This window comes from Chlorocebus sabaeus, chromosome 21 (genome assembly GCF_047675955.1).
Source record: "Chlorocebus sabaeus isolate Y175 chromosome 21, mChlSab1.0.hap1, whole genome shotgun sequence".
Lineage (NCBI taxonomy): Eukaryota > Metazoa > Chordata > Mammalia > Primates > Cercopithecidae > Chlorocebus > Chlorocebus sabaeus.
The window spans coordinates 124,821,636-124,835,268 of NC_132924.1; the positions used below are offsets into that span (position 1 = coordinate 124,821,636).

Consider the following 13,633-nt stretch of genomic DNA (forward strand, 5'->3'; position numbering starts at 1 on the left):
TTTTTCTTTTTTGCAGTATGACAAACTCTACAGAATTAAAAAAAATAAGAAATTAACCCCTGTGTAGAAATTACTCAGTTTGATGAAATGAACAGCTTCCTCAAATAATACACTCAAAACTGAGAACATACAATGTGTTTACCTGTCTCAATTTTTCTGTATCTGCTTGGGCCATATTCACAGTATTCTGTGTATCAGTTACTCCTGAAGTTGGCACAGGTCCAGGAAGCTGGGAGACACCAGAGAACTGCTGGCCTTGGGAGTGCATTGGAGAGTTTGAAGATGCACAGAAGCTCCCCTCTGACCCAGGCCTTGGTTGATCAGCAACATCATGGGCAGCTTGACTGGTTCCAAAAGAGTCCGACTGAGATCTTGGAGTCACCGGAGGCTGATCATAGGGATCACGGGCAGCAGATGGGGAAACACGGCTAAATGTGTCTGAAAGGCCAGGTCCAGGGGGCCTAGGTGTCTGGGAACATGTATCGGGTGGCCTTACCAATGGGCCAGGTAAAGCTGGTCCTCGGTTTTGTGCTGCTTGCAGGAAAGGATCCTGATTTGGCATGAGGACTGGTCTTGTCATTGAGGACCTAGTAAAACCCTCTGAAATCCTTGGCCTTGGTGTTGCTGGTGGCTGAGAGTAAGGGACAGATATTCCAGGTCTTGGTGTTCCGGGAGGATGAGCATATGGATCAGAATGCCTCTGATTAGTTACAGATGTAACAAACAAGTCAGTCTGTGTAGATGGTCTTGGGGTTGGGGGTTGCTGACTATATGGGTCAACAGTAGTAGGCCGGGGAGTTCCAGGAGGTTGAGAGTAAGGGTCTGTATTAGACCTAGCTGTTCCTGAAGATTGGGAATAAGAATCTACAACAGGTCGTGGAGTTCCTGGGGGCTGGGAGTATGGGTCCTGAGATGTTGGCCTTGATATGGTTCCAGGCTGGGAAAAAGCCCTTGAAGGATGGGCAAAAGATTCATTCATTGTTGGATGTGGGGTTAGGGGAGGCTGACTATATGGATCATTTGACTGATTATGAGAAAAATTATCTATAGGTCTTGGTGTCAAAGCAGGCCTTTCATAAGGGTCAATAGACAATCGCCTTGATGCCTGTGACACTGATCCATAAGGATCCTGAGAGGATGGAGGAGGTTGCATTGGAGTCTTAAAAGGTCCAGGACCACTATCAAGAGGTGCAGGTGTCAACAAGGGTCGTGCATATGGGTCAGGTATCCGTTGTCTTTGAAACACATCTACCCTAGGAGATGGTTTAGTAAAGTGATCATTGGTTCCAGCTGCTACAGGGCCTTTTGCAGTTTGTTCTGAAACTATAGGAGACCGGGAGAGGCCCAAGGATTTGGGAAATTGATCTGTCATCACAGGCCTAGGTGTGTCTGGAGGTTTTGCATAGGGGTCATTATTTGTCATGGAGGAAGAACATAAATCTCTGACTGGGGATGGCCTATTTGCTGTTGTCTCATTCATTTGAAGGGGCCTAGATACCGATGATAAAGGTGTACAGTTTTCCACTGGTGCAGCAGAATTTCTTCTGGAAAAACTATGGCCCACAGGAGGTGGTCGAGGGGTACCAACCATTTTTGCATACGGATCCATTGGAGATGGTGGTCGTGAGTTGGAGGACCCAGGTGAAAACACTTGTGGTGAAGGTGGCTGAGAAGTCTGAGCCTGAGAAAGACCCTCCTGAATGGGAATCCGGGATGGGGCTGGAGGAGGAGGTGGAGCTTGTGGTTTTACAAACACATCATCGGATGTAGATGTAGGGGTACTGGGTGGCTGTTTTGTAAACAGTTCTTTATGGAATGACTGTGCAGGAGACATATTTCCATTGCCAGGCTGAGGTGTCAAGGGACTTTGTATCCCACTACTTGGTGTATCTGAACCAGACTGCACCAGAAGATGCTGAGAACCAAACTGCTGTTGTTGCTGCTGCTGCTGCTCATTTTTCACCTGTTCAAGTTTCTGTGTGGCTTCAATTTTAGCTTGCTGCTTACTTTTCTGACGCATTTGCTATTAAAATAGAAAGAAAAAGCAATCATATTTAGGTTAAGGAAGAAAACTACCATCATGGGGGGAAAAAGCAACAGAAAGTTAATTTGTTTGATGTCAGCAGCTACCAGATTGCTCCCATATTAGATTATGAATTCCTGAAGAAGAGAAATTACTCATCATGGCATGTTCCATTTGTGCCTAGGGCAGTATAGTGTTTATAATATTTCAATAAACTTCCCAAATCAATTTAAATATATTTTACTGAAAAGAGAAACAAGTCTATCCTTAATCAAATTTTCGTGGTCTAAGAACTATATTCTAAAATAATAATGCAAAGACCTCCCTCTCAAAACATAAAAATGCAACTTCAAAAAGTAGATTATCCAAAAATTTCATACCTGTCTAAATTTCCATTCCTGTTCATGTTCTGATTCTCTTTGCTTTAACGGATCTTTAAAAAGCTCCGAATCAATACGAGAGCTGGGATCAATGCTATCCTGCTGTTGCTGCCTTTTCATGGAATCATTTGACATCTGTACTTTATTAATGCGTAAAGCAGCTCTGTTATCTCTGGCTTTTTGCTTTGACAAAAGAAGACAAAAAATATTCCCCAGATTATGTTAAACGTTTTAAGGAATAAAATAAAACTATCATGAACGTTCTCAAATAAAAGAAAAAAAAGTCAGGTAAAATGCTGAAATACTTACGGCACCTCCCAAAAAAGGATCTGGACACTAACTCGTCTTCTCTCTTTACAGTGCACAGTATCTATCAGTTGAGGATATAATCCTCTCTATGTATTAGAATTAAGCTTAAAGATCCCAGGTGTGATTTAATATTTTAGCTCCTAGTTTTCTTAATACATCCTTAGAAATCACGTCTCCTTCAATTTAGAAAGAAGGGGCTGGGGCCAGGCACGGTGGCTCACGCTCATAATCCCAGCACTTTGGGAGGCCAAGGCAGGTGGAGCGCCTGAGGCCAGGTGTTCAAGACCAGCCTGACCAACATGGTGAAACCCCCACCTCCACTAAAAATACAAAACTAGGCCGGGCGCAATGGATCACGCCTGTAATCTCAGTACTTTGGTAGGCTGGGGTGGGCGGATCACCTGAGGTCTGAGGTCAGGAGTTCAAGACCAGCTTGAACAATATGGAGACACCCTGTCTCTACTAAAAATACAAAATGAGCCAGGTGTGGTGGCGCATGCCTGTAATCCCAGCTACTCGGGAGGTTGAGGCAGGAGACTCACTTGAACCCGGGAGGCAGAGGTTGTGGTGAGCCAAGATCGCATGGTTACACTCCAGCCTGGGCAACAAGAGCAAAACTCTGTCTCAAAAAAAAAAAAAAAAAATCAGCTGGGCATAGTGGCACATGCCTGTAATCCCAGCTTCTTGGGAGGCTGAGGCAGGAGAATCGCTTGAATCTGGAAGGCAGAGGTTGCAGTGAGCCGAGATCGCACCATTGCACTCCAGCCTGGGCAACAACAGTGAAGCTCCATCTCAAAAAAAAAAAAAAATTTTTAGAAAAAAAGAAAATATCCAATCAGTCTTAAAAAAAAAAAAAAAAAAAAAAAAAATCTGGATATTTGAAACGTATCGTTAAAGAAATCACTTAAAAATTTTAAAAATTCTGTCATTACCTAATTAAAGTCAAGATAAAACACAGCATATCAATACATCTATATATATATGTGATAGAGCATATACACACATATATGCTCTATTCAAAATAATCACTGTAACTGAAAATATGCGCACTGGGGAACAAACTGGAAAACAACTATATATATTTTCCAACAATAATACACATTTAATATGCTTTAAAATGAAAGCAATGATTTGGTTCCAGCTGACAATCTTAATTTGGCTCTTTGGGAGAAAATAATTTACCATATGAACTGCGAATCTTATAAAATTAACTAATAGTTCATGGCAAAGATCATGTGTCAAAAACTCTTTAAAGATGTCTAAATATTTCTCTTTGAAGATGCACAGATTCGCTATGAAACCTAACAAGAAAAGAGGTGACTGTGGAAGACACTGAGGCATGCCAATCCACTCTCCAAATTGAGTACAGTTGTCCCTCTGTATCCATGGAGTATTGGTTCCAGGATTCCCTGCAGATACCAAAATCCACAGATGCTCAAGCCCCTTATAGAAAATGTCATAGTATTTGCATATAACCTACACATATCCTCCTGTATACTTTCTCCTTTTTTATTTTTTGACATAACAGGGTCTTGTTCTGTCACCTAGGCTGGAATGCAGTGGCGCAATTTTGGCTCACTGAAGCCTCAATCCCTCAAATCTCTCAAGTAGCTGAGACTACAGGCATGCGCCATCATACCCAGCTAATTTTTTCATTTTTTTATAGAGATGAGGTCTTGGCTATGTTGCCCAGGCGGGTCTTGAACTACTGGGCTCAAGCCATCTGCCCACCTTGGCCTCTCAAAGTGCTAGAATTACAGGTGTGGGCCACTGTGCCTGGCCCCTCCTGTATACTTTAAGTCATCTTTAGATTACTTGCAATACTTAACACAATATAAATGTTATGTAAATCGCTGTTATACTATATTGTTTAAAAAACAATGACAAGGAAAAGAGTCTGTACAAGTTCAGTATAGACGTTTTTCCAAAATATTTATCCATGGTTGGTTGAATCCACATATATAGAACTCATGGATACAGACTGCCAACGGTACCTCGACTGAAGAGATAAAACAATTTTGAAGTGAAATGAATTCATCCTGCCCCCTATAATAGCTGATTTTCAATCTTCAACATTTTGGTTCTGTTAACTTGCTTATAAAAATGTCACACTCTCTATTAAGACATAAGGAGTTAGAAAATCACTGTAAAAATAAAGTTGCTTGTTGTACAGGTACTAAAAAGCATTTTCTGAAATGGAAATTTGTTTTTTTATTAACCTAATACAAATAAGGTTCAAGCATTGTATTTAAATATTTAAAAGATAGGAGTTTCTTAAAATACCACATATGGTGCTCTTTCCTGTGAGCTTGCTTTTCTCCACAATTTGGCAATTTGCTTCACTCTAGTAGTCCAATCTGCAACAAAAGAACAGAGTATAACACTTTCTCAGAGTCATGCTAATGACATGCTGTAATAAAAAATGTTGATGAACTGCTGACAGTTAATCTTATTCAGGCCATATTCTCATGAGGTAGTAGACCTATATTAAGTTCTTTACAAAGAACAAAGATGCTGGCATACCGTAGGCCAAACAAATGTTTTCTAAATGAAGTGCTGCCTTATTAACAACCTAGCTTGTAAAGTTGGGAAGTTTTTTTTAGATTCAAGGGACAAAGTAGCAAAAATGTAAGCCAAACACAATAAATTCCCTCTGGTGGTAAGATACCACCAGAACCAAAATGTAAGTTTGTAAAACATCTGCGCTAAACAGAAGTCTATCAATTTGACCTACCAGAAGTAAACAAAGTCATAAATAAGCATCTCACTAGCATTTGAGGACAAACACATGGAAAAGTAATCAGTTCAAACCATTTCTATGAAATTCAGTGTCATGATGGTATACAAAATGAAGATGCTTGGCTACAATCAACAGTTAACGATAAGATAAATATAGAAATTATTTATTCCACATTACAAAAAGAAAACAAGCTTCCAAAAAGCCAATGAAAATGAAAAATCAGTTCATAGACCAACAGCTTTAACACAGTATTTCATGAGGTTCTTGAATCACGGGTAAAATTATTAAAGAAAAACACTTTTAAAAAAGTTATAGCTCTGCTGTAAGGACAATTTGTGCTGACACAAAATGACAACATACCCATATATGTTCATAAACAGCTAATGTAAGCATGGAAAGAAAGTGGCTGAAGAATGGGACACTGCCTTCACAGGCCTCCCTGCATCAAACCACTGATTTCTATTGTTGGATAAAAAGCATTTCATTTATTACAATACGTAAGGAATAAAGTACCATGAAGACGCCAATCCAAAAAGGTACCTAAAAACCAGCGGTCATCAAAATGAAAAGTCACTTCCAGGTACCCCTCTAGTAATTTAAGAGTTTGTGTACTGATAGATAGCTGGGAAACAACTGGAAAACTGAGTCTGAATAACTTTTTCAATCCTGGTTTGTCTGACACCATGAACTCAAAATAATAAAACTGCATTGCTTGCATATATTCAATAATTTACATCTCATTAATCCAAATGTCTCATTCACTGGTTAATCAGAATTTTCACAAACTGTACTATTATTTTATCATCTGCTTTTTTCAAGAGGCAGTGGTAATAGCTGGACAGTCAGGGAAGGTGAGGGGAGAACAAGGGAAGACAATATTGAATTCGTTTCCTATAAACACTACTTAGAATTCACTGATTTAGCCTAGCAATATTTTTGATTAAATGATAGTTTGGGTTTTAGAAATTTTTGAAGAATCACATAACACTGATTTCCACATATTAATAAGCACTGCTAGGAGCTGAAAAACTGACCATTTCATTAATTGAAACTAACTTTTGGGAAATATGAGAATGGATGCACGGTCTAGGACAAAGTAAACATGCAAGATGTTTCTAGATATCTAGGGAATCTTCATATTGTGGGTCATCATAGATGAAAATTAGTTAAGCTACCTCTCTATTGCAGTTTAAAAAAAAGTTATTGCACATGTGACAAGTTGGTAAAATAGAGAGAAATAATATATTCATGACTTACCAGGGAATTCTTCCTTTAAGTTGGGGAAATTAATATTGGTGTACAGAACCGGTGCAACTGTGGCCATTTCACCCAGAGCCTCCTCTTTCTCCCACTTAAGCGTGCTTCTCTGAGCATTCGACAGTGTGTCATTTTCTCCTTCCACAGTGGGAGCTGATGATGTCCAAGAGTTGTTAGGATCACTTGCCATTGGATTAAAGGCTGAATTTTTATCCCTGGGAAAAAATAAATATCTTCACTTTATAAACATAAAATAACTTTTTAATATATGTCCAAGTACAGCTTTCATTAAAACCTGTTACAAAATAGTTAAAAGTAACATGTTTATAGCAAAAGCCACAATAAATGCAACTTACAATAATATCATACACAATCATTTAAGCAGACTAATTTATATATAAAGCAAACAGAAATTAGTGCAATTTAAGTTTCCATAGAAAATAAGGCTTGTACCTGACATCAGGATAAGGGGATTGTGCAATTGCAGAGAAAGTTCCCAGTCCGCTTCCAGGTGGCAAAGAATTATGTGGGAGATGAGGACTGGGTCCAATAAGGCCATTCATGAGTGGCATCCGTGAAAAAACATCTTAACAGAAAAAAATAATTCCGTTTGCATAATATTCATAAACAACAAGGAGCTGAAGTACAGTTGACCCTTGAACAACATGGTTTTTAATTGCATGGGTCCACATAAACAAACTTTTTTCACTGAATGCGGATGGAAAACACAGTGAAACCCGTGCATAGAGAGGACCAACTTTTCTTGTATGCCAGGTTCCATAGGGCCAACATTTGACTTCTGTATTCTCAGATTTTGGTTATACCTGGGGGTCCTGGAACCAAACCCCCAAGTACAGAAGAGATGCTTGTACTTCTAAATCAAAATCTTTATTGCAATTTAAAAGTAGGATTTTTTTCAGTATTATATAATACTTAAAGAGTCACTTTTGGCTATAAGATTTTGAAATATGATCTCTACAGCTGTGATCCTCTATTTCATTATTGTGTACTAGGAATAGTAAGTGTTCTGGAGTCCAAAAGACTCGGGTGTGAACCTCAATTTTACCTGTTAGAAGCAGAATCAATTTCTATTTCTGTAAACCGCAGGTATTCTGTTATTTGGGTTAATTGAGATAATGTATGTACAGCTCTGAACATAGCTCCTGGTATGGAGTAACTATTAGATACATATTAACTCCTAAAAAATGAATGAATCACAGCAAATGCTAGTTTTATCAAATATTCTTTCTCTTCATTAAAAATTTACAAACAGATGTTTCTTATATTTTATTCCTGTTCCTCTTAATACAAAAAACCATCTATGATTCTTTTATTCTTTTTTTTTTTTTTTTTTGAGATGGAGTCTCACTCTGTCACCCAGGCTGGAGTGCAGTGGCAAGATCTCAGCTCACTGCCACCTCCGCCTCCCAGGTTCAAGCAATTCTGCCTCAGCCTCCTGAGTAGTTGGAATCACAGGCACCTGCCACCATGCCCAGCTAATTTTTGTAATTTTAGTGGAGGTGGGGTTTCACCATTTTGGCCAAGCTGATCTCCAACTCCTGCCTCAAGTGATCCACCCGCCTCAGCCTTCCAAAGTGCTGGGATTACAGGTGTGAGCCACTGTGTCCACCCCATCTGTGATTCTTAAACTGATACTTTCTCTAAATAGTTTTGAGTAAGCAATATATCTATCACTATCAATCAGATGATTATTGCTAAAAATATATACACTCCGGTTTTGGCTTAATTTTTATAACTTACAGTTCAGCCCCCAAATGTATTTGAATTCTCATTCGAGCTTATTCGCAAACATCAAATACCTTATCGTTTTCTTTCTAAATAGACATTAGGCAAATAATAAGACCATCTCATGTTTCTTTACAACACTACTTTAAGCATGTAACTTCAATCCTTATTGTGAAAGTCTACTTGTCTTGACTCTTTGGAAGTATGCCAACTGTCCATATTGGAGCAGTTTCCAGAAAAAAGAAAGAACAACAACAAAAACTTTGTGTGCCTTCAAAAAGCCCTCCCAATTAAACTTGATGATTTGTGGAAATACACAAAGCCTCTGTTAATTGTTGCAACACTTAGAGCTATACTATTACAGGAGATCCACATCACCAATTAATTACACAAATGGCAATACGGAGTTGACTAATACTTGGTATACTAGAGAATTCCTAACCTGATCACCTGATTTTTTGTTATCTAATGGCATTCCATGAGATTAAAAGTCTCATACACGTACATTGTCCAATGCGTAATGGTCTTTCACCTAAACCACATCATGTGACTGTTACAACACTAAAGCCTACATAACTCCAGTGTGTATGTGCAGATACTAAGGACGATCACTGACAAGTTTAAAAGATTTTGTCTCAAAGACTTCCTAGAACTCTCTGACTTCCACAAAGGGGCTTATGCTACTAAATACCACAGCTGGGTCCACTGGATCAGGTTCTCACAATGACAAATGTCTCATGACACTTACATTTACTCCAAGGATTAAAGGGCAAGATTTCTGCTTTTTTTCAAACTAGAATACTACATCTATTTTCAACTTCAGTGAAAAGCAGGTTCCATTAAGGCAGGGGTCCCCAACTCTGGGGCCATAGACTGGTACCAGCCCATAGCCTGTTAGGAACCCGGCAGCACAGTAGGTGAACAGCGGGCAAGTGACCATTACGGCCTGAGTTCCACATCCTGTCAGATCAGCGGCAGCATTAGATTCTCACAGGAGCATGAACCCTATCGGCGGCAGCGTTAGATTCTCACAGGAGCGTGAACCCTATCGGCGGCAGCGTTAGATTCTCACAGGAGCGTGAACCCTATCGGCGGCAGCGTTAGATTCTCACAGGAGCGTGAACCCTATCGGCGGCAGCGTTAGATTCTCACAGGAGCGTGAACCCTATCGGCGGCAGCGTTAGATTCTCACAGGAGCGTGAACCCTATCGGCGGCAGCGTTAGATTCTCACAGGAGCGTGAACCCTGTTGTGAAGTGTGCATGCGAGCGTGTTCCTATGAGAATCTAATGCCTCATGATCTGAGGTGGAACAGCTGCATCGCAAAACCATTCCCCAACCCACCAACCTGGGTTTGTGAAAAAATCGTCTTCCTTGAAACTGGTCCCTGGTGCCAAAAAGGCTGGGGACCGCTGCATTAAGGAATGTGGAATTTTAATAAACAATATCGAATATCTTTCATGTAATTAGGAGAAACGAGTTTATTGGCAAGGAGAATGTGATCCATACTGTAGCCATCTATCAGTGCCATCTACTGTAACTACAATATTACCATGTTGAAACTTTTCCCAATAATATTAGCTATTATTTGTTAAGTACTTTATGCTATGCTAAGCAGTCTTAAAAGCTTTACAGCTTCACGAAAATCCATTGAAATAGGTTATTATGTTCAGCTCCATTTAAGCAAAGAGGACCCACAGAAATTAAATAATTTGTTCAAGGACAAACAAGTAAAAGCAAAGTATTTCGTCTTATTTTATTCAAGAAGTGGTCTCTTTTTTTTTCTTTTTTCAAGTCCACCATATCTACCCAAACTAGTCATATTAGTTTATAAAAGTTCAAAAGTTACTTCACAACTTTTACATAAAGGGACTTCAAGTTACTCTATCTCAGTCTTGAAAATTCTATTCTCTACTTTCTGAACTTTATTACCATCAGATAATAAAGCATATTACATATTACATAATAACATATTACACTTTGCCTCCCCTTTCTCATCAATTCTACTGAAGTTACTCCACTGAAGATTACCAACAACCTTCCCATGGTCCAATGAAACAACGTTTTTCAAGTACTCACCTTACTTAACCGTACAACCTGTCTCTAATGATCATTCATTTCCAAGATCCTATACCTCTCACTCAATGTCTCAAATCTCTCACTACTTTTTTTACTTTCACCTAAACTTTAAAAGGAAGAACGATAAGAAACATGTAATGTGCACACCTAATATAAATCAGATGAGTTAAGCATATACTTAATTACATTTAATTAAAAAGCACTGCTCGAGATTCTATACTCTACTGGCAGTATATTCTCTTAATAAATCTCATCCTTCCCACATCTGCAATTAGCATAATTACACAGATAATTCCTACATTTTCATCCATCTCCTTGACTAACTGCAACTGCCTATAAGTCAGAATAGTGTGTATGTCCCATTTCTACCAACCTAAAAGAGGTCTAAAACTAAATTCACTATACCTCCACTACCTTCTACCAGCACACACACTAAGTCTTCCTTTGTTCCATCTTTCATGATTATCCTCTGGGCCCCTGGTTTATACATAGTCTAATTCACTTTAATTTCCCCCTTTCCTCACACCTTATATCCATTCAGTAGCACAGTCCTACTTGTTCTAATGTCATTTTCTCTCGTATCTATTCCTTCCTCTCAATCAGCACCGAAGTATCTTTACATGGAACCTACTTTTTAACTTAGTCTCAACCACAATAACCTCATTAGTACTCTTCTTGTCCCAAATTTATTCCCAATATTGATACCAGAGCTACCTTAGCAAAACATGTAAGTGATCAGATCACACCACTGGTGTGAGGTCTTCAAAGGCTCTTAGAAGCCTGTAGGAAAAGGGCCAGCTGCCTCTGTCTATTTCTCATAGCCCTTTACAATCAGCACCAATGTCCACTTCTAGTTTTGCTTCCTTAAACAATGCCCACTCCCTTTGCTCTGGAGAATGTTAAAGTTGCCATATTGAATTCTATGTGTCACCCTATATGTAACTTGATCATGCTTTGCCCTTACATTAGAACTACTATTCTTTCAAACAAGAACAATGAAATCTTAGTGATTCATAAGGCTGTAGTATTCTGTACTATACTACACATTAGTTGTATACCTGAAAGTCTACATTATTAGAATTACAGACTCCTAATGGTAGGCAGACTCATTCACCTTGTATCACACATTAACACCTTGCAAAAAAAAGAAAAAAGAAAAAGAAGTCATCCTCTCAAGACCTTTTAAAAATGAGACTGCACAATGAAGTGATTTTCATAATGACTACAAGATGTTTTTAATAAAGAAATATGTCTCTGATTTTTAAAATACGTACTTTCAGTTCAGAAAACATAAAGACAGGTCATTTTTGTAAGTTGAAAAGAGAAATACTGAATAGTTCTTAATCATTAAAAAAGCATATGGGGGCAAGGCATGGTGGCTCACGCCTGTAATCCCAGCACTTTGGGAGGCCTAAGAGGATGGGTCACAAGGTCAGGAGTTTAAGACCAGCCTGACCAAGATGGTGAAACCCTATCGCTACTAAAAATAAAAACAATTAGCTGGGCGTGGTGGCAGGCACCTGTAATCCCAGCCACTAGGGAGGCTGAGGCAGGAGAATCGCTTGAACTTGGAGGGCAGAGGTTGCAGTAAGCCGAGATCGCACCACCGCACTCCAGCCTGGGTGACAGAGTGAGACTCCATCTCAGAAGAGAAAAAAAAAAAGCATATGGGAACAATTAAGGCAAGAAGTAGTTATGATGAGTATAATACCCACATGTAAATCACATATTAAGCCTAGCAAAATTCAAGGTAAATTTATGTTTAGAGGCTAAACTGGTAAAAACTCAAATATTTCCATTATGTGCATTATGTAATTTATGTAATTTTTCATGTATATACAAAGTTGTTAGTAAAGGTTATAAATTATTCACACACTTTAGCACTTATACAGGAAAAGGATAAGATTCATGTTATTCAATTCAGGATATAGTCATGAGGTAGTGACAACAGGATACAGAGAAATGTTCCTATGCTCAAATCATCAAAAATATATACTAGCTGGGCACAGAGGTCCACGCCTGTAATCCCAGCACTTAGGGAGGCCAAGGTGGGAGGATCACTGGAACCCAGGAGTCCTTAGACTGGTTCGGGCAACAAAGTGAGATCCCTACCTCTGCAAAAAATCAAAAAATTAGCCAGGCATTGTGGTGTGTGCCTGTGGTCACAGTTACATGGGAGGTTGAGGACAGGAGGACTGCTTGAGCCCAGGAGATTGTGGCTGCCGTGGATCGCGTTCATACCACTGCCTGTCAGCCTGGGTGACAGAGAGAGACCCTGTCTCAAAACAAAACAAAACAAAACTACATATAGAGTTATACACATGCCACCATGCAACTCCATTAACTCCTTCCTATAGGAGATTCGCATACCCGTAACCAATTTCCCTATCTACTCATACAGACCTTAATCCTAGGCTATCAAATTTCAGCTCTACAGAAAAGGGGAGAAATTGGTAGCTAGTTATAAGTAGGCAGAAGAGAAATGAACAAAATAGGCAAACGTCCACAAAATTTCAGTGTCTACATGGATAGAAAGGTCACTGATCTACTATGAAAGTATGTACTGAACACATACTCTGTGGCAGGGCATATAAGCAAGACATGTATGACCCTAGCCTTTAAAGAGCTTACAATCCAAAGGGAAGACCTTAATTACCCAAACAGGTATTATATTTGTGACATGTGCTACAAATGAAAAACATGGGGGTAGGGTGGTAACCAGCTAACCTCTGAGAGATGACAGTGAAACTGAGAGCAGATCAATGAGTATAGGCAGCTAGGTGAGTGGGGACAGTTCCACACATATGGAAGTGCCTATGCGGAAAATGACTGGAGTGGAGTGAGCTGGGAATGGGACTTGCAGGGAGGGAAGGGGGCAGGCACTGTTACATCCTCCCTACTGCCAATGAATGAGCAAAATAATTCTGGACATAAGGATAATTACAGAATTACAGAGAATTTCAGGGAGACAGCTATGTGACTGAAGTTAGTATTTTTCTATCATCACAAAAGGGTTTTTCTCCCTATTAGTTTGTATATGTGGCTACTAAAGAACAGGGCAAAACTTGCTTGTGTGTGTATATATACCCACATATATACA

The 13,633-nt window shown here is 39.3% G+C and overlaps 1 protein-coding gene across 12 annotated transcripts in view; it reads right to left on the reverse strand.

The window, feature by feature from the left end:
• The window catches only part of KMT2C (lysine methyltransferase 2C), a 290,786-nt gene that overhangs the window by 46,516 nt on the left and 230,637 nt on the right, over positions 1–13,633 (reverse strand). For all 12 annotated transcript variants that reach the window (XM_073009508.1, XM_073009512.1, XM_073009515.1 and 9 more), the window contains 5 exons: positions 7,163–7,295; positions 6,710–6,924; positions 4,996–5,069; positions 2,404–2,586; positions 143–2,023 (listed from right to left, as the gene is read on the reverse strand). In XM_073009508.1, the coding sequence (XP_072865609.1) occupies positions 143–2,023; positions 2,404–2,586; positions 4,996–5,069; positions 6,710–6,924; positions 7,163–7,295 (2,486 nt within the window). The remainder of the gene's footprint in view (positions 1–142; positions 2,024–2,403; positions 2,587–4,995; positions 5,070–6,709; positions 6,925–7,162; positions 7,296–13,633) is intronic.